This window comes from Oryzias latipes, chromosome 17 (assembly GCF_053564925.1).
Source record: "Oryzias latipes strain Hd-rR chromosome 17, Olatipes_Hd-rR_3.1".
Lineage (NCBI taxonomy): Eukaryota > Metazoa > Chordata > Actinopteri > Beloniformes > Adrianichthyidae > Oryzias > Oryzias latipes.
In genome coordinates this window covers 17204332-17219837 of record NC_136253.1, presented here as the reverse complement: position 1 = coordinate 17219837, position 15506 = coordinate 17204332, and the positions used below count along the sequence as shown (strand labels likewise).

Here is a 15506-nt window from a genome sequence, read left to right as displayed (position 1 = left end):
AGTGGGATGTTATGAGATCGATTCCTAAGCTCTAAAGGCCAAGGTCAGGACACAGGTACCATAACAACAAAAACAGCCACGCACAAAGCCTTACTTCTGACGATCATCCCAAACTTGGCAAATCTCTGCTAGACGTTTAAAGCAGCATCTTAGCTTTTCATTACAAAAGACATTTTTCCCAAAAATGTGCAGTATGTTGAAGATTCATTCAGTGTGCCAATAAAATAACAAAGCTGTGAACAAAGGTCAATCCACCCCTAAACTGTGTTTGCTTTAATACTCTGTCAGGAGTAAAATCACATTAGGTAAACATTTTTTAAATTAAACTCACAATTTATTTATTTTATTTTGGAGTCAAACAAGGTGTGTTTTATTAAACTGAGCAGCTCAGGAATACACTGTGACCAGGACCAGGATGTTCCCTTCCAGTCAAACATACATTTGAAGTTTCTAGAATACCTTTGATACCAAATATTTTTTTATTTTTCCAATTTAATTTACAGCTTAAAGATTTCCAGGAAAGGTTTTTAGGATTGCCGTTTTTCAGCTTATGCTTTTCTTTATTGGCTGCTACTGTTGGGACTGGACTTCAAACTTTTCTTTTGATAAAGGCTATAGATAAGGTTGGCCTTGGTGACCCGAGGCCATGCCTTTACTTAAGCCGCTCTGTTGGCCTTTAAGTTGTCGGGTTTTCTTCACAGATGCATTGTACTTGATGAGAATAAAAATAAAATAGACTTTTTTTTGACACTATTTTTCTTGGCCTTGTTTCATGACATATAGCAATATCAAAATACATTAAAACAAGAAATTTAATCAAAAAATAATTCAAATGATTGGAGTTTGAGTTCACGTTGGAGCTTTAGTCAAATGGACCTTTTACATCCTGCTTAATGTTTTTATTTTATTTTATTTTATTTTTTTAATGACTTCCTCCTCTCCTTGCCGCTAGACAACATTTTTGATCTTATATATGTGGCCATGGTCTTTCCTGATTAGCAGGATCCCCACCCACAGCGTAGCAGGTCTGAACACATGTCACACTACGGCCTCGCACTTTCCCCATCCCTCCCTCACACACACACACACACACACACACACACACACACACACACACATAGTTACACACACTCAAACTAACACAACAGAGCAAGACCTTGACTCTGGTTACCAGGTAATATCAGGTAAGGACTCTGGTCAAGGCCATCAAACACACACACACACACAAACATGCACACATACAACATGGCTTGCGTGGAACTGAATTTCCTAGAGAGATCCCAAAAGTGTGAACACCCAGGACCCTCCTCCTAAAGATTTTTCATGAAATGTTTCTCATTTAGGAAAAGAAATCAGTCAAACATATCTAAACTGGTTAATGAGGATGTATCTTCTTGAATCTATTTATTGTAAATTTCATGAAATTCCCTTACTGTGGGCTATTAAAACGATATTTTTAGAAAAAAAATTGAGCCTCCCTATGAGACAGTAGGAAGATGTGGGTTGCTTGAAACCCACTGTCATTTGCAATAGAACCACTTCAGGGTCCACCCTCCAACCCGGACGTGTATAAAAGCAGCCGCCTGCTGCCTGTTGCCACACACCTCCAGCTGCCTGCCGACTGACACCCACACTGACTAACACACACTGACAGACAGCAGCACTCATCGCCTGCACTACAGACATAGGCTGTTGGCAGCAAACATTCCAGCTTCCTTCATTGTATGCAAGAGCTCTGACAAGTCTGCCATCATTTCTTCTGGATCCTCCTCTCTCCATCCCAGTGATGATTAGCATTGCTCTGATATGGGGGGTGGTGGTGGCCTTGTGCAGCATCCTGTGGCTTGCTTTGGGGATAAGACGCAGGTAAGTGTGGAGCGCAGTATCATTGTGTACTTGAGCCATTTGAATCAGATGAAATGCAGTTGCACTCTAATGTTTGATAAATGACGCATGGACAAGCCGCCAAATTCTGGTCAGGATACAAAAAGAAAAACTGAAAAGCTGAGTTTTTATCTGATGCATCTTGTTACTAAAAGGTTGAGGAAAGTTTTGGAAGATCGTGACAAATAAGGGGAATAAAATAGCATACAATAGACAGTTTGTTTTCAGCAGTCATCATGTTCTCAAAAAATAATTAAACTGTCATGCTTGTCGTGACAACTCAACACAACACTGTTGTAGTGGCTTTGTCAGGTGCGAATGTGACTCACAGACATTGTCTTTGTTTTGTTTTTCTTCTAGGAAGGTGCGTAAAGAAATATTGCAATTGTAACATATTTCTTGTAATGACATGTGACAATCTGACAACCTGATGAAACTGTGTCTTGAGTTGTTTTGGAAAACTAGTGTTGCTAGGAAGATTCCCAATGCTTAAACATCCTTATCAGTCTTCATCAGCTGGTTTCAAGTTGATGACACGTTTTTCTTCTGCATGTTTTCTATACAAAAAAACTCGCTAAAATAACAAGATCACAAGTAAGATTTGTTGTTGTGTGTAGTTCAGAGGAAAGATGAACAGATAAAGAGGTATTGGAGTCCAAAGAACGTGGAATGCAGCAGTCTCTCTTGTGGCGTTGCTCATTTGAGGTCGCCTTGCAGAGGAGGTTGTGACGTCTTCCTCCCGTAGTCGCCCTGGAAGCTGCGGCGTTTCGGTCCATCAAAACCTAAAGCTTTATTGACGTTTTGATAAAACCATAGGTTACTGATAAACTTGATCTTTTGTTTGCGGGTTTCTGCGTGAAGAGCATTAGAGGATGGACATGTTGGTGCCGTACTGGTATTAGCTGGTCTCTTCCCAGTTTGATCCTCCCTCCATTTTATAACAGGCAGCTCGGAGAGCCTCCCGTGGAAAATGGATTCATCCCCTACCTTGGCTGCGCTCTACAGTTCGGAGCCAACCCCCTCCAGTTCCTCCGTAGTCGCCAGAAGAAGCACGGTCACATTTTCACCTGCAAGATTGCAGGCCAATACATCCACTTCCTGTGTGATCCCTTCTCCTACCATTCAGTCATCAGGCAGGGCAGACACCTGGACTGGATGAAGTTCCACTTTGCAACTTCTGCAAAGGTAAACAAAGAATATGTTTTTCTTTGTGTGAACAAAGTTTAGTGAATAAACGTTTCTTTGTAGCAGCTATTAGGTTCTTCCTGACGGTGACAACCTTCCTGCTCCTTCTTTAGGCGTTTGGCCACGACAGCTTTGACCCACGCCACGGGCACACCACGGAAAACCTCCATCACACCTTTCTAAAGACCCTGCAGGGTGGAGCCCTGCCCTCCCTCATAGAAACCATGATGGGTCACCTTCAAGATGTCCTGCTAAAGTCTGACACCCTCAGCCACAGCAAGGACCAATGGCAGGTGGATGGCATCTTTGCCTTCTGCTACAAGGTCCGCCTCAAATCTACAGACTTGTTGGTATGGGTTGGAGATGAAGCTGTTCTCACAACGTTCTGTCTGACTGCCAGGTGATGTTCGAGTCTGGTTACCTGACCCTGTTTGGTAAAGAGCTCGGTGAAGACAAGAGCCAGGCTCGTCAGTCAGCGCAGAAAGCGCTGGTGCTCAATGCTTTGGAGAACTTTAAGGAGTTTGACAAGATCTTTCCCGCTCTGGTGGCTGGTCTGCCCATCCATGTCTTTAAAAGCGCCTACAGTGCCAGAGAGGTGAGTGTCTCCACCTCCCTTTAAGCCCCATCAGCTTCTTATGAGCTTATTGTCATCAATCCATTTTCCTGTTTCAGAACCTCGCAAAAACCATGTATGCTGAAAACCTGTCAAAGAGGCAGAACATGTCAGATCTCATCTCCATGAGGATGATTCTGAACGACTCCCTATCCACTTTTAACGATGTCAGTAAAGCCAGGACCCATGTGGCTCTGCTGTGGGCGTCTCAGGCTAACACCTTGCCCGCCACGTTCTGGAGCCTCTTCTACATGATAAGGTGAGCAGACATCCTCTGTATTCTACTGTGACAGCATCGCCACCATCCCCTGTATGGAGAAAAAGACGTGGCATGAGTCGTCACAAGACTGGAAAAATCTCTACCCGTACATCCCGATCCTCCCATGTTTGATTTGGTGGTTGGGTTTGGCCCTACACTGCAAAAACGGAATAAAAAAATAAAACAGAAGACCTTTGCTTCGAATAAAATGTAGTATTTTCTGTCTTGAAAATAAGAAAAGAAAGAAAAATAATCTTAACATGCAAGTTTTCATTGGCAAAATAATTTAATTTAAAACAACATGTCTTAGTGACTAGAATATGTTTTCTTAAAATAGTCATTATTGGTAAAAAAAAAAAAAAAAAGGGAAAAAAAAGGGGAAAAAAACGTATTTCTTGTAGATTTTTTTGCTTATGTAAAGAAAATCTGCCTGTGGAATACAGACCAGACAGCCAGAAATGTGTATTGATTTGTCAAACTGTGCTTATGTGATTTTTTTTTATTAAAGGTTGTTCAACAAGGGCACAAAGTAAGCATGAACTATGTAAAATAAAATAGTATTTCTAAATTATCAGTACTGACGTAATGCACACAATAACCTCCATTCATAAGCTTTAGGGTTATTTAAATATGGCGTCAATTTGCTCCTTTGGTAGACAAATGAAGGTGTTGATGTAAAAAGCATCATTTGCAAACATTTTATGCTCTAACTGAGCGAGCTGAAACATTTAGGTTTCCATGTTATTTCTAAACACAACTGCTGGTATTTCCGGAAGAATTCTTTTTGAAAAGAAGAAAAAGCCTCTTTGTTACATTGTGTGACATCGCTGCTGCATAATCAGACAAAAATGAAAAGAGAAAGTTTAATTGATCTGGTTTTGAACTCTCTGTTATTTGTATTTTGTTTTTAGGAGTCCGGATGCTATGAAAGCAGCTCAGCAGGAAGTACAGAAAGTCCTAGAGGAGTCAGGTTTAACCACTAACCTGAGGGACTCCACCCTGAACCTGACCCGGGACCAGCTGGACAAATTGCCTATCATGGGTAAGAAGTGTTAACTGTGAGAGTCCAGACTTTCATTCTCCGACGTTTGACCCTGTAAAGCCATTTCCTCAAAGCTTTGACAGAAAATGTAAGTTTTTTTAAATGAAGATGTTTTTAAAGTCTTTGATGAAATCCACACAAACATTTTGATGAAATCCACACAAACATTTTGATGAAATCCACACAAACATTTTGATGAAATCCACACAAACATTTTGTGATGTCAATGTTTTTATCAGATGGGTTAAGTTATACAGTCAATTATGATAGGTATGATGATTTTCTTTTTTGCTCACAGTTTAAGATGTGAAATATATTGGCATGAGAGTTCAGGGAAAATCACCTTATTTACCTACTGTCTTCAATTTGATCCACACACTTTTAACATGGTGTACCTGAATTATAAATAATTAATTTTCAACTTTTTTTTTATTCTTTCCGTACAGCTAGTTGTCATTTTAAAAAGTGATTAACAATTGATGAGTTATTGGTTAATAATAAACTATTTCCTGCCAAAAGTGTTTTGGACAATGAGTTATATCGCTAGAGGAGACACGCCCGCTTGGGAAGCCTGGCCAACGGTGGCGGAGCGCAACGCCATCTTGGTGAGGTCGTTGGCGCCCACATGACAATGATTTCTATTGCCTTTAGTGGCATCTAAAGTAGCTTTTATATTATAGATATATAATATATATATATATATATATATATATATATATATATATATATATATATATATATATATATATATATATATATATATATATATATATATATATATATATATATATATATATATATATTTGTGTAACACAGATGGTATGGTGCCGGGTTTCAAGCGAACAGTCTTATCAAAATGTGTTTCCACAAAATGTTTTGAACATAGCCAGACTGTATTACTAGTGGTACCACAGTGATCCATCTGGGTTAGCTCTTTTTATTGCTAAGACCCACTTTTTCCTTAAGTCTGAATCCATTGGTTAAGCTGCAAGAAAAGTTCAGTCACTGAGTCAGAAATGTATAAATCTATATTATTATAATAGCCTAGTCCTAGTACACTGTATATAGGTTTAACACAATAAAGTTTACATTTATGTTGTTAGCAAATTATGCGTACATCATGCAGCATGTTGATAATAGCCCTGCAGCATCATACATGTCAACATGTGTACTATTAATGAAGCCCCTGCAGCATTAAAAGGAAAAAATTATAGCACTTCCCTGTGAAATGTTATGCCTTCATCCTTCGTGGACTCATTTATCTGATTTTGGCAGTTGAAACCCGCACAATGAACTGGCATTTTGCAAAAAATGTTTTCAAATGCATGCACTGCAGTAGTAACTTGACCTCACCAAGATGGCGGTGCTCACCTCCCATGAGGAATCACATGATGTCTCCTCTAGTGATATAACTCATTATGACCTTAAGATTTAAGCAGCCATTTTGAAATGATGATTACTGCCCCTAGTGGAATTACGAGGAACTACAAGGCAGAAAACGTGGTTATATACAATTGGTTTTACAAGGGAAGTTTGATCCTGCTAATGAGATAGGGTCTCAGAAATATCAGATATGATACAATTGGTTATATAGGGTCAACACATAATATTAATCGATCAAATATTTGTGTCTGGATCCTTTCTGCTTACAGACAGCATCATCAAAGAAGCTATGCGGCTTTCCAGCGCCTCCCTGAACGTGCGCATCGCTAAGGAGAACTTCTTGCTCCAGCTCGACAACCAGGAGGCCTACCACATCAGAAAAGATGATGTGATCGCCCTGTACCCACCCCTACTCCACTATGATCCAGAAATCTATGAAGATCCATATGTAAGCCCCTCACCATGCTTTCCTCTAGTTATCAGGTTGCCAAGTTGTACAATAAAAGTGCACATCCACCTTGACTCTCCCTGCATCAAGTTACACAGAAACCTCAATGGTGGATCATTGTCGTTGTTTTGAGCACGTTCACATTGATTAACGCCATTTCAGAACCTAAAAGGAGAAAATTGGTGACTATGCTGAATTTAATATTTGATGGGTGGGATGTGAAACTAACCTCCTTTTGATGACAACACAGATCTCACACCGCCCTAAGCTACATGCGTTCAAGTGGCCACTATCAATGAAGAGTCTGTGTAAAGGCGCGGACATTTCGGGCTTTTGTGTTTGAAACGCTTGTGTTCATGTGTAACTGTGCACGTTTTTTAATTGTAAAAGACAAAGCCTGGAGCAAGATTCATGAGATTTGCACCGCTTCAACATTTCGCACCAAGCCTCTTCCAACTGTAGGTAGTGGACATGCATTGGTAAACGATAAAAATAAAGAAGAAGCCCTCCCCAATTGTCCAGTGTGAACACCATGGGCCGCATGTGGGTAAGAAAACTTATGTGTAGCGCGTTCTTGAACATGCATCACATCCCCGGTGTGAATTTAGCTTTACAGAGTACTCTAGAATCACATTCTAGAGTCCAGTAAGCAAAGCTTTCTATGTGTCATAAATTATATGAACAGTTTTCAATCAGCAGTTAGAATTAAAACCAAAATTAGTGTAAGCAGGAGCTGGTAACAGATAGGCGGAGAACAAATCTGTAGGCATGGACATAAGTTAGTCAGAACTGAACCCGTTCCCAGAGTTCTGCTCTGTCTCTACTTTTGGAGGAAAAGGGTGCTGTCTCTGATGTTTCTCATTGTCTTTCATCTTTCTTTTTTTCTCGAACCCCGCAGGAGTACAAGTTTGACCGTTTCTTGGACAACAAGGGTCAAGAGAAGAACATTTTCTATCGCAACGGACGGCGGCTACGCTACTTCTACATGCCCTTTGGCTCTGGAGTGACAAAGTGTCCTGGGAGGTTCTTTGCCGTGTATGAAATCAAGCAGTTCCTGACTCTCATGCTGTCCTTCTTTGACATGGAACTGCTGGACCCTGCAGCCAGAGTCCCGCCTCTCGACCAATCCCGCGCTGGTCTTGGTGTCCTCCAGCCAACCTATGATGTGGACTTCAGATACAAGCTGAAAGCGGACCATTAGGTGTAGTCTCTGCTGGCCAGAGGGACTGAACTTGTGTTGTACATAGTGTAAATTTATTCATGCTCACTGAGAAACCAGGTTATGTAAATAAATGCAAATTCTATTTTTGTGCATTTGTTTATCTTTGTTTTGATAAATTGTCAATAAGAGCTTCCTGTGGAATGTGTCTTTTATATCTGGTGGTGCACACTGCTATGGTTTGATCAGAGAAGAAAGTAAAGCACTTCTCTGCACAAGTTGTAATTTTTGGGTGAGCTTGCATTCTGCAATCAATCCTGATTGGTTTTCCTTTTTTGTCACTTTTAATTTGCATGTCTGTGTGTTTATAAAGCATGCCAGGACATTCCATTGTGATCGGTTGTAACACAACAGGTGCGAATAAAGCCTTAGCAGTAAAATTCCTGAGTCAATTCCTGAGCGTCTGAAAGTCTGTTTAGCCTCCAGCACTTGTACCTCCATAAGTAAGTAGAACTGGTTATTTGATGAATTCATGCTTGACAGAAGCTGCAGACAGCTCATTCAGGTACAAAATTGGAAATGGAAGGAATTATTTTATTAATATTATTAAAGGTTTTGCATATTGATCATATTCTTTTGCAACATATTGATCAGTTCTTGGAACAAAAAAAAAGTCACGGTTGAGTTTAATGAATGATACTTTCTACAGCTCTGCTCATTTATCCTTGACTGCTTTTGTAGCCAGTGAACAGATTCAGCTGATCTTAAAACAGGATTATGTAATTGTAATTATATAAATATCTTAGAAAGAACCATTATTTTTTTATTTTTAGTCTAAAAAATGATTTTAAAAAGCCAAGATTTTGATTGAAATGATTTAATAAAATGTTTGCAATGAGGGGTTCATGACCACGTTGGGAAAAAAGTTAGAATTTCTAAATTCCCTCAAAAAATGTCTTTTGAAAGTAGTAGTACAGACTTTGTTGGCTGCAACACCAAAATTAAAAGTAGAAATTGTTTTTTTCTGACAAGTTGCATGCTTCTGCATGAATCTGTCAGACCTTTCAGCTTCTAAACCCTTTTTCTGTTTTTTCTTGGTTTCTGTTTGCTGATTTTCCAGATGCAAGTCCTCCACTTCTTAATGCTCAGTCAGTCTATCAAGTGACCACATCATGGTGGTAAACCTGCACGTTCCAGCTTTTATATTCAGTTCTTTTTGCTTCTTATTGGTTATGTTCATCAGATTTATCCAACAGAACCTGAATCTTCTTGCAGATTATGGCTTTCATTGAATCTTCCCTTTTCACCACGCTCTTACTGGACATTTACCACTACTACCGATTAGAAGAGAACCTTTCATTTCAAATAACTGATTATCCATCCTAGCTTTGCTTCCATAGCTTTCTTTCTCTTTCCCACAACCTCCTGGAAATACTAGGAGTAAGAGACATTGTCCCGGGGCAGTTTTTGTTTGCTCCAAGTCAATGTGTCTGTTCCCTCCACGTACCTTCAAGTACAGCCTTCCAGCAACTGCCAGCCTCACATGTCAGCTACGTTTTGTCAACCAGAACTCAAGTGAGGCTGCAAGGATGTCCAAGTAAATAAGTCAGGGAAGGTGCGTAACAGACTTTTTGCATTGTTGGAAGGTTTTCCCAGTTAAGAAAAGTGAAGAACACCTTGGGATGTTAGCTCAGGGTAAGTCCAGGTTCCGTCGAGTCGTGATTCACGCAGACAATCAGAGGTTCTTAAGTTAAACGTAGCTTCGGTGTGTAAACTGGCTAAGACGATGTCCGACACTGTAATTTTCTCTGGTCCCCTGCCGAACTTTGTCAGTGATGAAATGTACAGCCGCTTTTCATCATTTAACCGCTGGCTTTCTAGATGGTGCCCAGAAAACGGCGTTGGTTTTATGGATAATTGGAGCGAGTTTTGGGGGAAGCCCGGTCTCATGCGGAGAGATGGTGTCCATCCTACTCTGGACGGTGCCGCTCTTCTTTCTAGAAACATTTCTGCTAGCCTTAGTCGGTCAACCTGACAACCCAGAGACGAGACCCTAATGAAGAGCAGCAGAGTAAAACACTCCCCTGAGCCTCCCTTAGGGTTAGTGCTGGTGCAAAAGCCATGCAGGGAAAGTCAAGCAGGTCCTAGCTTTAGCTTATGTCCTGAAAGACAAGTGAAAGGAGCGCGTCATTGAAACTTTAAAGTGACAAACAGCAGTACTCACAAGCAGAATTATGATTTCATTAAATATGGTTTATTAAACATTCGATCCATTTCCTCTAAGTCCCTCTAAGTCAATGAGTTAATCAATGATAACAACCTTAGTCTACTAACCATGGTAAATGGCGTATACTTATATAGCGTTTTCTACCTTCTTAAGAAGGCCCAAAGCGCTTTACAGTCACAGTCCCATTCACCCATGCACACACACATTCACACACTGATGGTGGCTCCACTGCCGAACACTGGCACCAACCTCCCACCAGAGGCAAGGTGGGGTTCAGTGTCTTGCCCAAGGACACTTCGACACATGGGCGTGCAAGACGGGAATCGAACCTGCAATCATGATGAAATGAAACATGTTCTCTTAAACCAGTAACCTGTAAGTTGGAAAGTGAATGGCGTCGCTCCGGTTCAGAGCAGTCTCTGAATACCTGGAAACATAGCCTTTCAAATTATAAAAAAGCTCTGCGTAGAGCTAGAAGCCAGTACCATTCAACCTTAATATCAGAGAATGGAAATAATCCAAGATTTCTTTTTAGTACTATTGCTAGATTAACTCGCAGTCAGAGCCCAGTAGAACCACATGTTCCTGTTTCTCAGCTCTGATGATTTTCTTACATTTTTCGATAGTAAAATCTCAAATATTAGACATAAGTTGAATCAAATTATTCCTACTATCAGCCCAGAGCACGCTGAAGTGGTAGAAGTGGAGGCATCCATAGAAACCTTTGCAACATTGGACTGCTTCACTGCTGTGGATTCAGCGGAAATAGCATCAGTTATTACGTCCTCAAAATCCTCAACTTGTCTGTTAGACTCAATTCCCACTATACTTTTTAAAGAAACCTTCCCCCTAATTAATGATTCCATATTAACGATGATAAATACCTCTCTGGAAATGGGTTACGTGCCACAGTCTTTTAAATATGCAGTTGTTAAACGTCTTCTGAAAAAGCCCAGTTTAGATCCTAGCAACTTGGCCAACTATAGACCAATATCAAACCTCCCCTTTATTTCTAAAATCCGAGAAAGAGTTGTAGTTAGGCAGCTTTACTGCCACCTACAGGATAACAGCCACTTTGAAGGCTTTCAGTCAGGGTTTAGACCTCACCACAGCACGGAGACTGCTCTAGTTTCAGTCTATAATGACTCGTTATTCGCCTCAGAAAAGGGACTATTTTCTATTCTGGTCCTGTTGGACCTCAGTGCAGCCTTTGACACTATCGACCACAGTATTTTACTCCAAAGATTAGACCATGAAATTGGGATCAGAGGATCTGCCCTTCAGTGGTTTAAATGCTATTTATCCAATAGGTACCAGTTCGTTCATGTAAATGGACATTCCTCTCAGTGCACTCGAGTTAACTACAGAGTCCCACAGTTTTAGGACCCATCCTGTTTATGATCTACATGCTTCCCTTTAGGAAACATAATCAGGAAACACAGCATTAATTTTCATTGTTATGCTGACAATACCCAGTTGTATTTATCCATTGAACCTGACCAGAATGACAATATAGAGAAACTGAATGCCTGCATCAGAGACATCAAGACCTGAATGACAATTAATTACCTCCTCCTGAACCCAGAAAAAACAGAGGTCATTATACTAGGTCCTAAAAACCTCAGAGATGCTCTGTCTGATCAGATAGTCTCCCTGGATGGCATAAGTATAGCCCCCAATTCCACAGTTAGAAACCTTGGGGTTTTATTTGACCAGGATTTATCATTTAAGGCTCACACATCTCAGGCGTTTAGAACCCCCTTTGGTAACGCTTTATTATAAGAGTCCTTAATAAATTATTATAAAGCATTACCCTGCCTTTTTTCACCTGCGAAATATACTTTCTAAGAGTGATGCTTAAAAACTCATCCATGCATTTGTTACGTTGAGGCTGGATTACTGTAACTCCTTGTTAGTAGGGTGTCCTAAAAGTTCCTTAAGAAGTCTCCAGCTTGTTCAGAATGCAGCAGCAAGATTGTTAGCAGGAACTAGCAGAAGAGATCACATCACTCCTGTGTTGGTTTCACTTCACTGGCTCCCAGTTGATTCTAAAATCAAGTTCAAAATTCTCCTGCTCACGCAGAAGGCCTTACATGGTATGGCCCCATCTTATATCAAAGACCTCGTAGTGCCTTACCATCCAAACAGAACACTCCGCTGGCAAAATGCAGGACTGCTTGTGGTTCCTAGAATTAGTAAAAGTACCGTTGGAGGTAGAGCGTTTAGCCACCAAGCCCCTGTTTTATGGAATAAACTCCCAGCTCATGTAAGAGAGGCTGACTCAGTTTCTACATTCAAAGTTAGGCTCAAAACATTCCTCTTTGGACAGGCTTATTGTCAGACTAGTTAGTATTCAGAGATTATTTGATTTAATGTTAATGTGTTTAAATTAAACTTAACAATAACTATTAGTTGTTAGTAGGCTGCTAGAAGTTGAAGTTGGGGTAACTATGGTGCACTGGGGTTCTGTCCTCTTTTCTCATCTACTTCTACCCTCCTTCTCTTCTCTATTCTCGATCATTATTCATCATTTAGTTCTCCATGCCTCTGTTTGGTGCTGTGCGATTCATTTACTGTCCCTCATGTGTTTCCAGATTCCAGTTGGCTCATCCATGCTTCTGTACCTGACCTCCTGTACCTCGTCTCTGGCTCACCTCTGCTTGTGCTCCTACACCTGGCTATGGTTCCTGTCTCCGGCTCGACTCGCGCCCCCGACTGTCCCCCCAACTCCATCTGGATGAAGCTCGTCTGCTGGACTTTAAATATGTAGCTGTAGCTTTAGATAAGTTAGTTCTTCTCTAAGAGTTCTGGTAAATCGCCTGTCCGTCCTGCGGGAGGATCCCTCCTTCATGTGGACACCCCTGAGGTTTCTTCATTTTTTCAGGAATCTGTTTTTTCAGGAGTTTTTCCTTACCGCGAAGGGGGGTCTAAGGGCAGGGATGTCCAGTTTAGTTTAGTCAGTTTGTTAGTTCAATTTAGTATTTTCCTATATTTAATTCTGTGTATTAATGATCCTTTTGATTGTATGTTTTACTTTTTCAATTACCTATACAAAGCCGAGACGCAAGACGACTGTTGTTGTGAATTTGGGCTATACAAATAAAATAGAGTTGAAATTGAATGGAAGAAGACTCCACTGCACCAGCATGGAAGGTGCATTTATAATCTGTCATTTCTAAGTGACTCGTCAAAGGATCTAGCTGCTTATTTCTCAGAAACTTGATGAAGACTCAACAAAAACCCTCTGAAAAAAAAAATAACTCTTTATAAACATGAAACAAAAAAAAATATATTTTTACAACTCTATCTGTCCCTCTCTAGAAAAAATGCATGTTCTTTATGATATAATTTGTGTTTTTTAAAAATATAAGAAACGGCATTTCCTTTAATTGATTTTTAGTGTCCTTCAGGCCCTTTGAAATCTGCTGACACTTCATGGAGGACACTGCCATCTAGTGGGGTATACCCTGGGCATGTCACCAGTCCATTGCTGATGGACATTTTTAGTTGTCAGAAAATTCATTCATTCATCTTCTGTTTCATCCCTTTCGGGGTCACGGGGCTGCTGGAGCCTATCCTGGCTACCTGTGAGCGATGGCAGGGGACATCCTGGACAGGTCGGCAGTCTGTCGCAGGGCTGCAATCACACAGCCATTCACTCTCACACTCATGGACAATTTAGAGTTGCCAATTGACCTATGAAGCAAGTTTTTGGACGGTGGAAGGAAGCCGGAGACCCTGGAGAGAACCCACGCATACACGGGGAGAACATGCAAACTCCACACAGAAATGTCCCCCATTGATGTTCTGTTTCAGGTCCCCCAGCCGGGACTTGAACCACTGCGCCATGTTATTGGAAAATAAATCGCAAAAAAAAAGGTTTAAAAACTGAATTTTATATGAACCTTTTTGTTAAAGGTTGTTTTGGTTTCGATCTAACCAAAAATGTAACCTTTAGTTAACCAGGACAGTCCCATTGAGTTTAAAAACCTCTTTTCCAAGGGAGTCCTAGCCACGAGGCAGCACATTTCAACACAAGAAATACATATAAACAAACATCATTGAAATCACACAAATCCTGAAAATCTCATCGTTGTTGCAGTCTCTAATGCTTTGACATTATTTTTAAACACATTTAAAGATACCCGTTCAGATAGTTTCCAGTCTTTCTGCAGCATATTCCAAGCAAAAGGAGCAGAGTGGACAAAGGCTTTTCTCCCCGAGCTCTGTGCAGACCAATGAAACAGAAAGCCCCAACTGGTCTTTTGACCTTAAGGAGTAAGATTCCACACTTCTCCTGGTAATTAAGGAACAAATGTAGTAATTCAGTGTAATTTACTTTAGTCACAAGGTGCTTTAGTGAAAATAATGCCTCTTTTGAAGCAGATGGAGGCCTGTGACATCCAACAACAGCAGTAGAGATTTTACTATGTCTACATTCAAAGCCATAAACTCCAACTATTTGCAGATAGATTGGGACAAAATAACATTGAATCTTGATTTGACTTAGATAGCTACACCGCCTCCTTTTTTTGGCCTGTCTGTGCGATAAACATTGTTCCCAAATATGTTAACATCTTCATTGGTAATAGATTTAGTTTGTTTCAGAAACTTTGACAACATCCGCACCTATGGAGTTAACCCAAATTCTGACCAAGTCCATCTTTGGTAGTTAGCTGGTATGTTTTAAATGGGATGCGTTTTTATGGGTCTGAAATGGTTCTGGTCTGATCATTACCTGATAGCTTCCCAGCTGCTGAAAAGTTCAAGATAATCTTTTCATTTCATCTCTTTTTAAGATGATTTTTTATGTATTTAAATATATATTTTTAGCCATTTTAGCACCAAAGTCCTGTTGTGCACAGAGGGCATTCCTTTGAATCATCAAAGTGGTTCCATCAGTCTGCTTGTAGGGGAAGGTGAAACGATTTCAAGAAAAACTATTTTAAGTCCAAGCAATGACTCAATTTAAAGACAAAAATTACAACAATCTACTTTACATTTTTTTAAAAAGTGATGACAATGATTTTTCAAAGTCAAACCAGCTGCTGACAACACTGGTACATAGTTGTTGTTGGTGTTATTAAAGACCTGCAAATACACTACTGGTTTTCCTTTAAAATCCATAACAGTAACCAAAGCTGTGAAAATATGTTCTGTCCATCACTGGATGCATGAATATACTCAGCTGCTGGTCAATGAAAAAAAAAAGGTCTCTCTCAGTTCAAATGTTTCAAATAGTTTGTTTAAAACTGATCAGTTTTGGCTTGAAGCTCCAGAACAGCCTAATCATTCCTGAGTGGGAC

At 40.2% G+C, this 15506-nt stretch overlaps 1 protein-coding gene across 2 annotated transcripts; it reads left to right on the top strand.

Annotated features, from left to right (window-relative positions):
- Positions 1 to 1579: 1579 nt before the first annotated feature.
- cyp7a1 (cytochrome P450, family 7, subfamily A, polypeptide 1) lies at positions 1580 to 8413 on the top strand. 2 transcript variants are annotated; one of them, XR_910401.4, is made up of 8 exons: positions 1580 to 1866; positions 2829 to 3069; positions 3183 to 3392; positions 3470 to 3664; positions 3742 to 3941; positions 4853 to 4983; positions 6636 to 7361; positions 7713 to 8413. XR_910401.4 is itself a non-coding variant. In XM_004078870.4 (8 exons), exons 1-8 carry the CDS (start codon positions 1787 to 1789, stop codon positions 8013 to 8015), a joined length of 1539 nt encoding a protein of 512 aa, XP_004078918.1. In that variant the 5' UTR covers positions 1580 to 1786; the 3' UTR covers positions 8016 to 8413. The 2 variants fall into 2 exon arrangements, 1 of the variants encoding a protein (XP_004078918.1); XM_004078870.4 differs by having other exon boundaries at positions 6636 to 6814.
- The last annotated feature ends 7093 nt before the right edge of the window (positions 8414 to 15506 follow it).

Bases quoted from the DNA above. Each gene is read 5' to 3' on its own strand.
- cyp7a1 (XM_004078870.4), top strand. From the start codon at position 1,787: ATGATTAGCATTGCTCTGATATGGGGGGTGGTGGTGGCCTTGTGCAGC. The intron at 4,984-6,635 runs GTAAGAAGTGTT...TTCTGCTTACAG, and splicing joins GGACAAATTGCCTATCATGG to ACAGCATCATCAAAGAAGCT. The intron at 6,815-7,712 runs GTAAGCCCCTCA...CGAACCCCGCAG, and splicing joins AAATCTATGAAGATCCATAT to GAGTACAAGTTTGACCGTTT.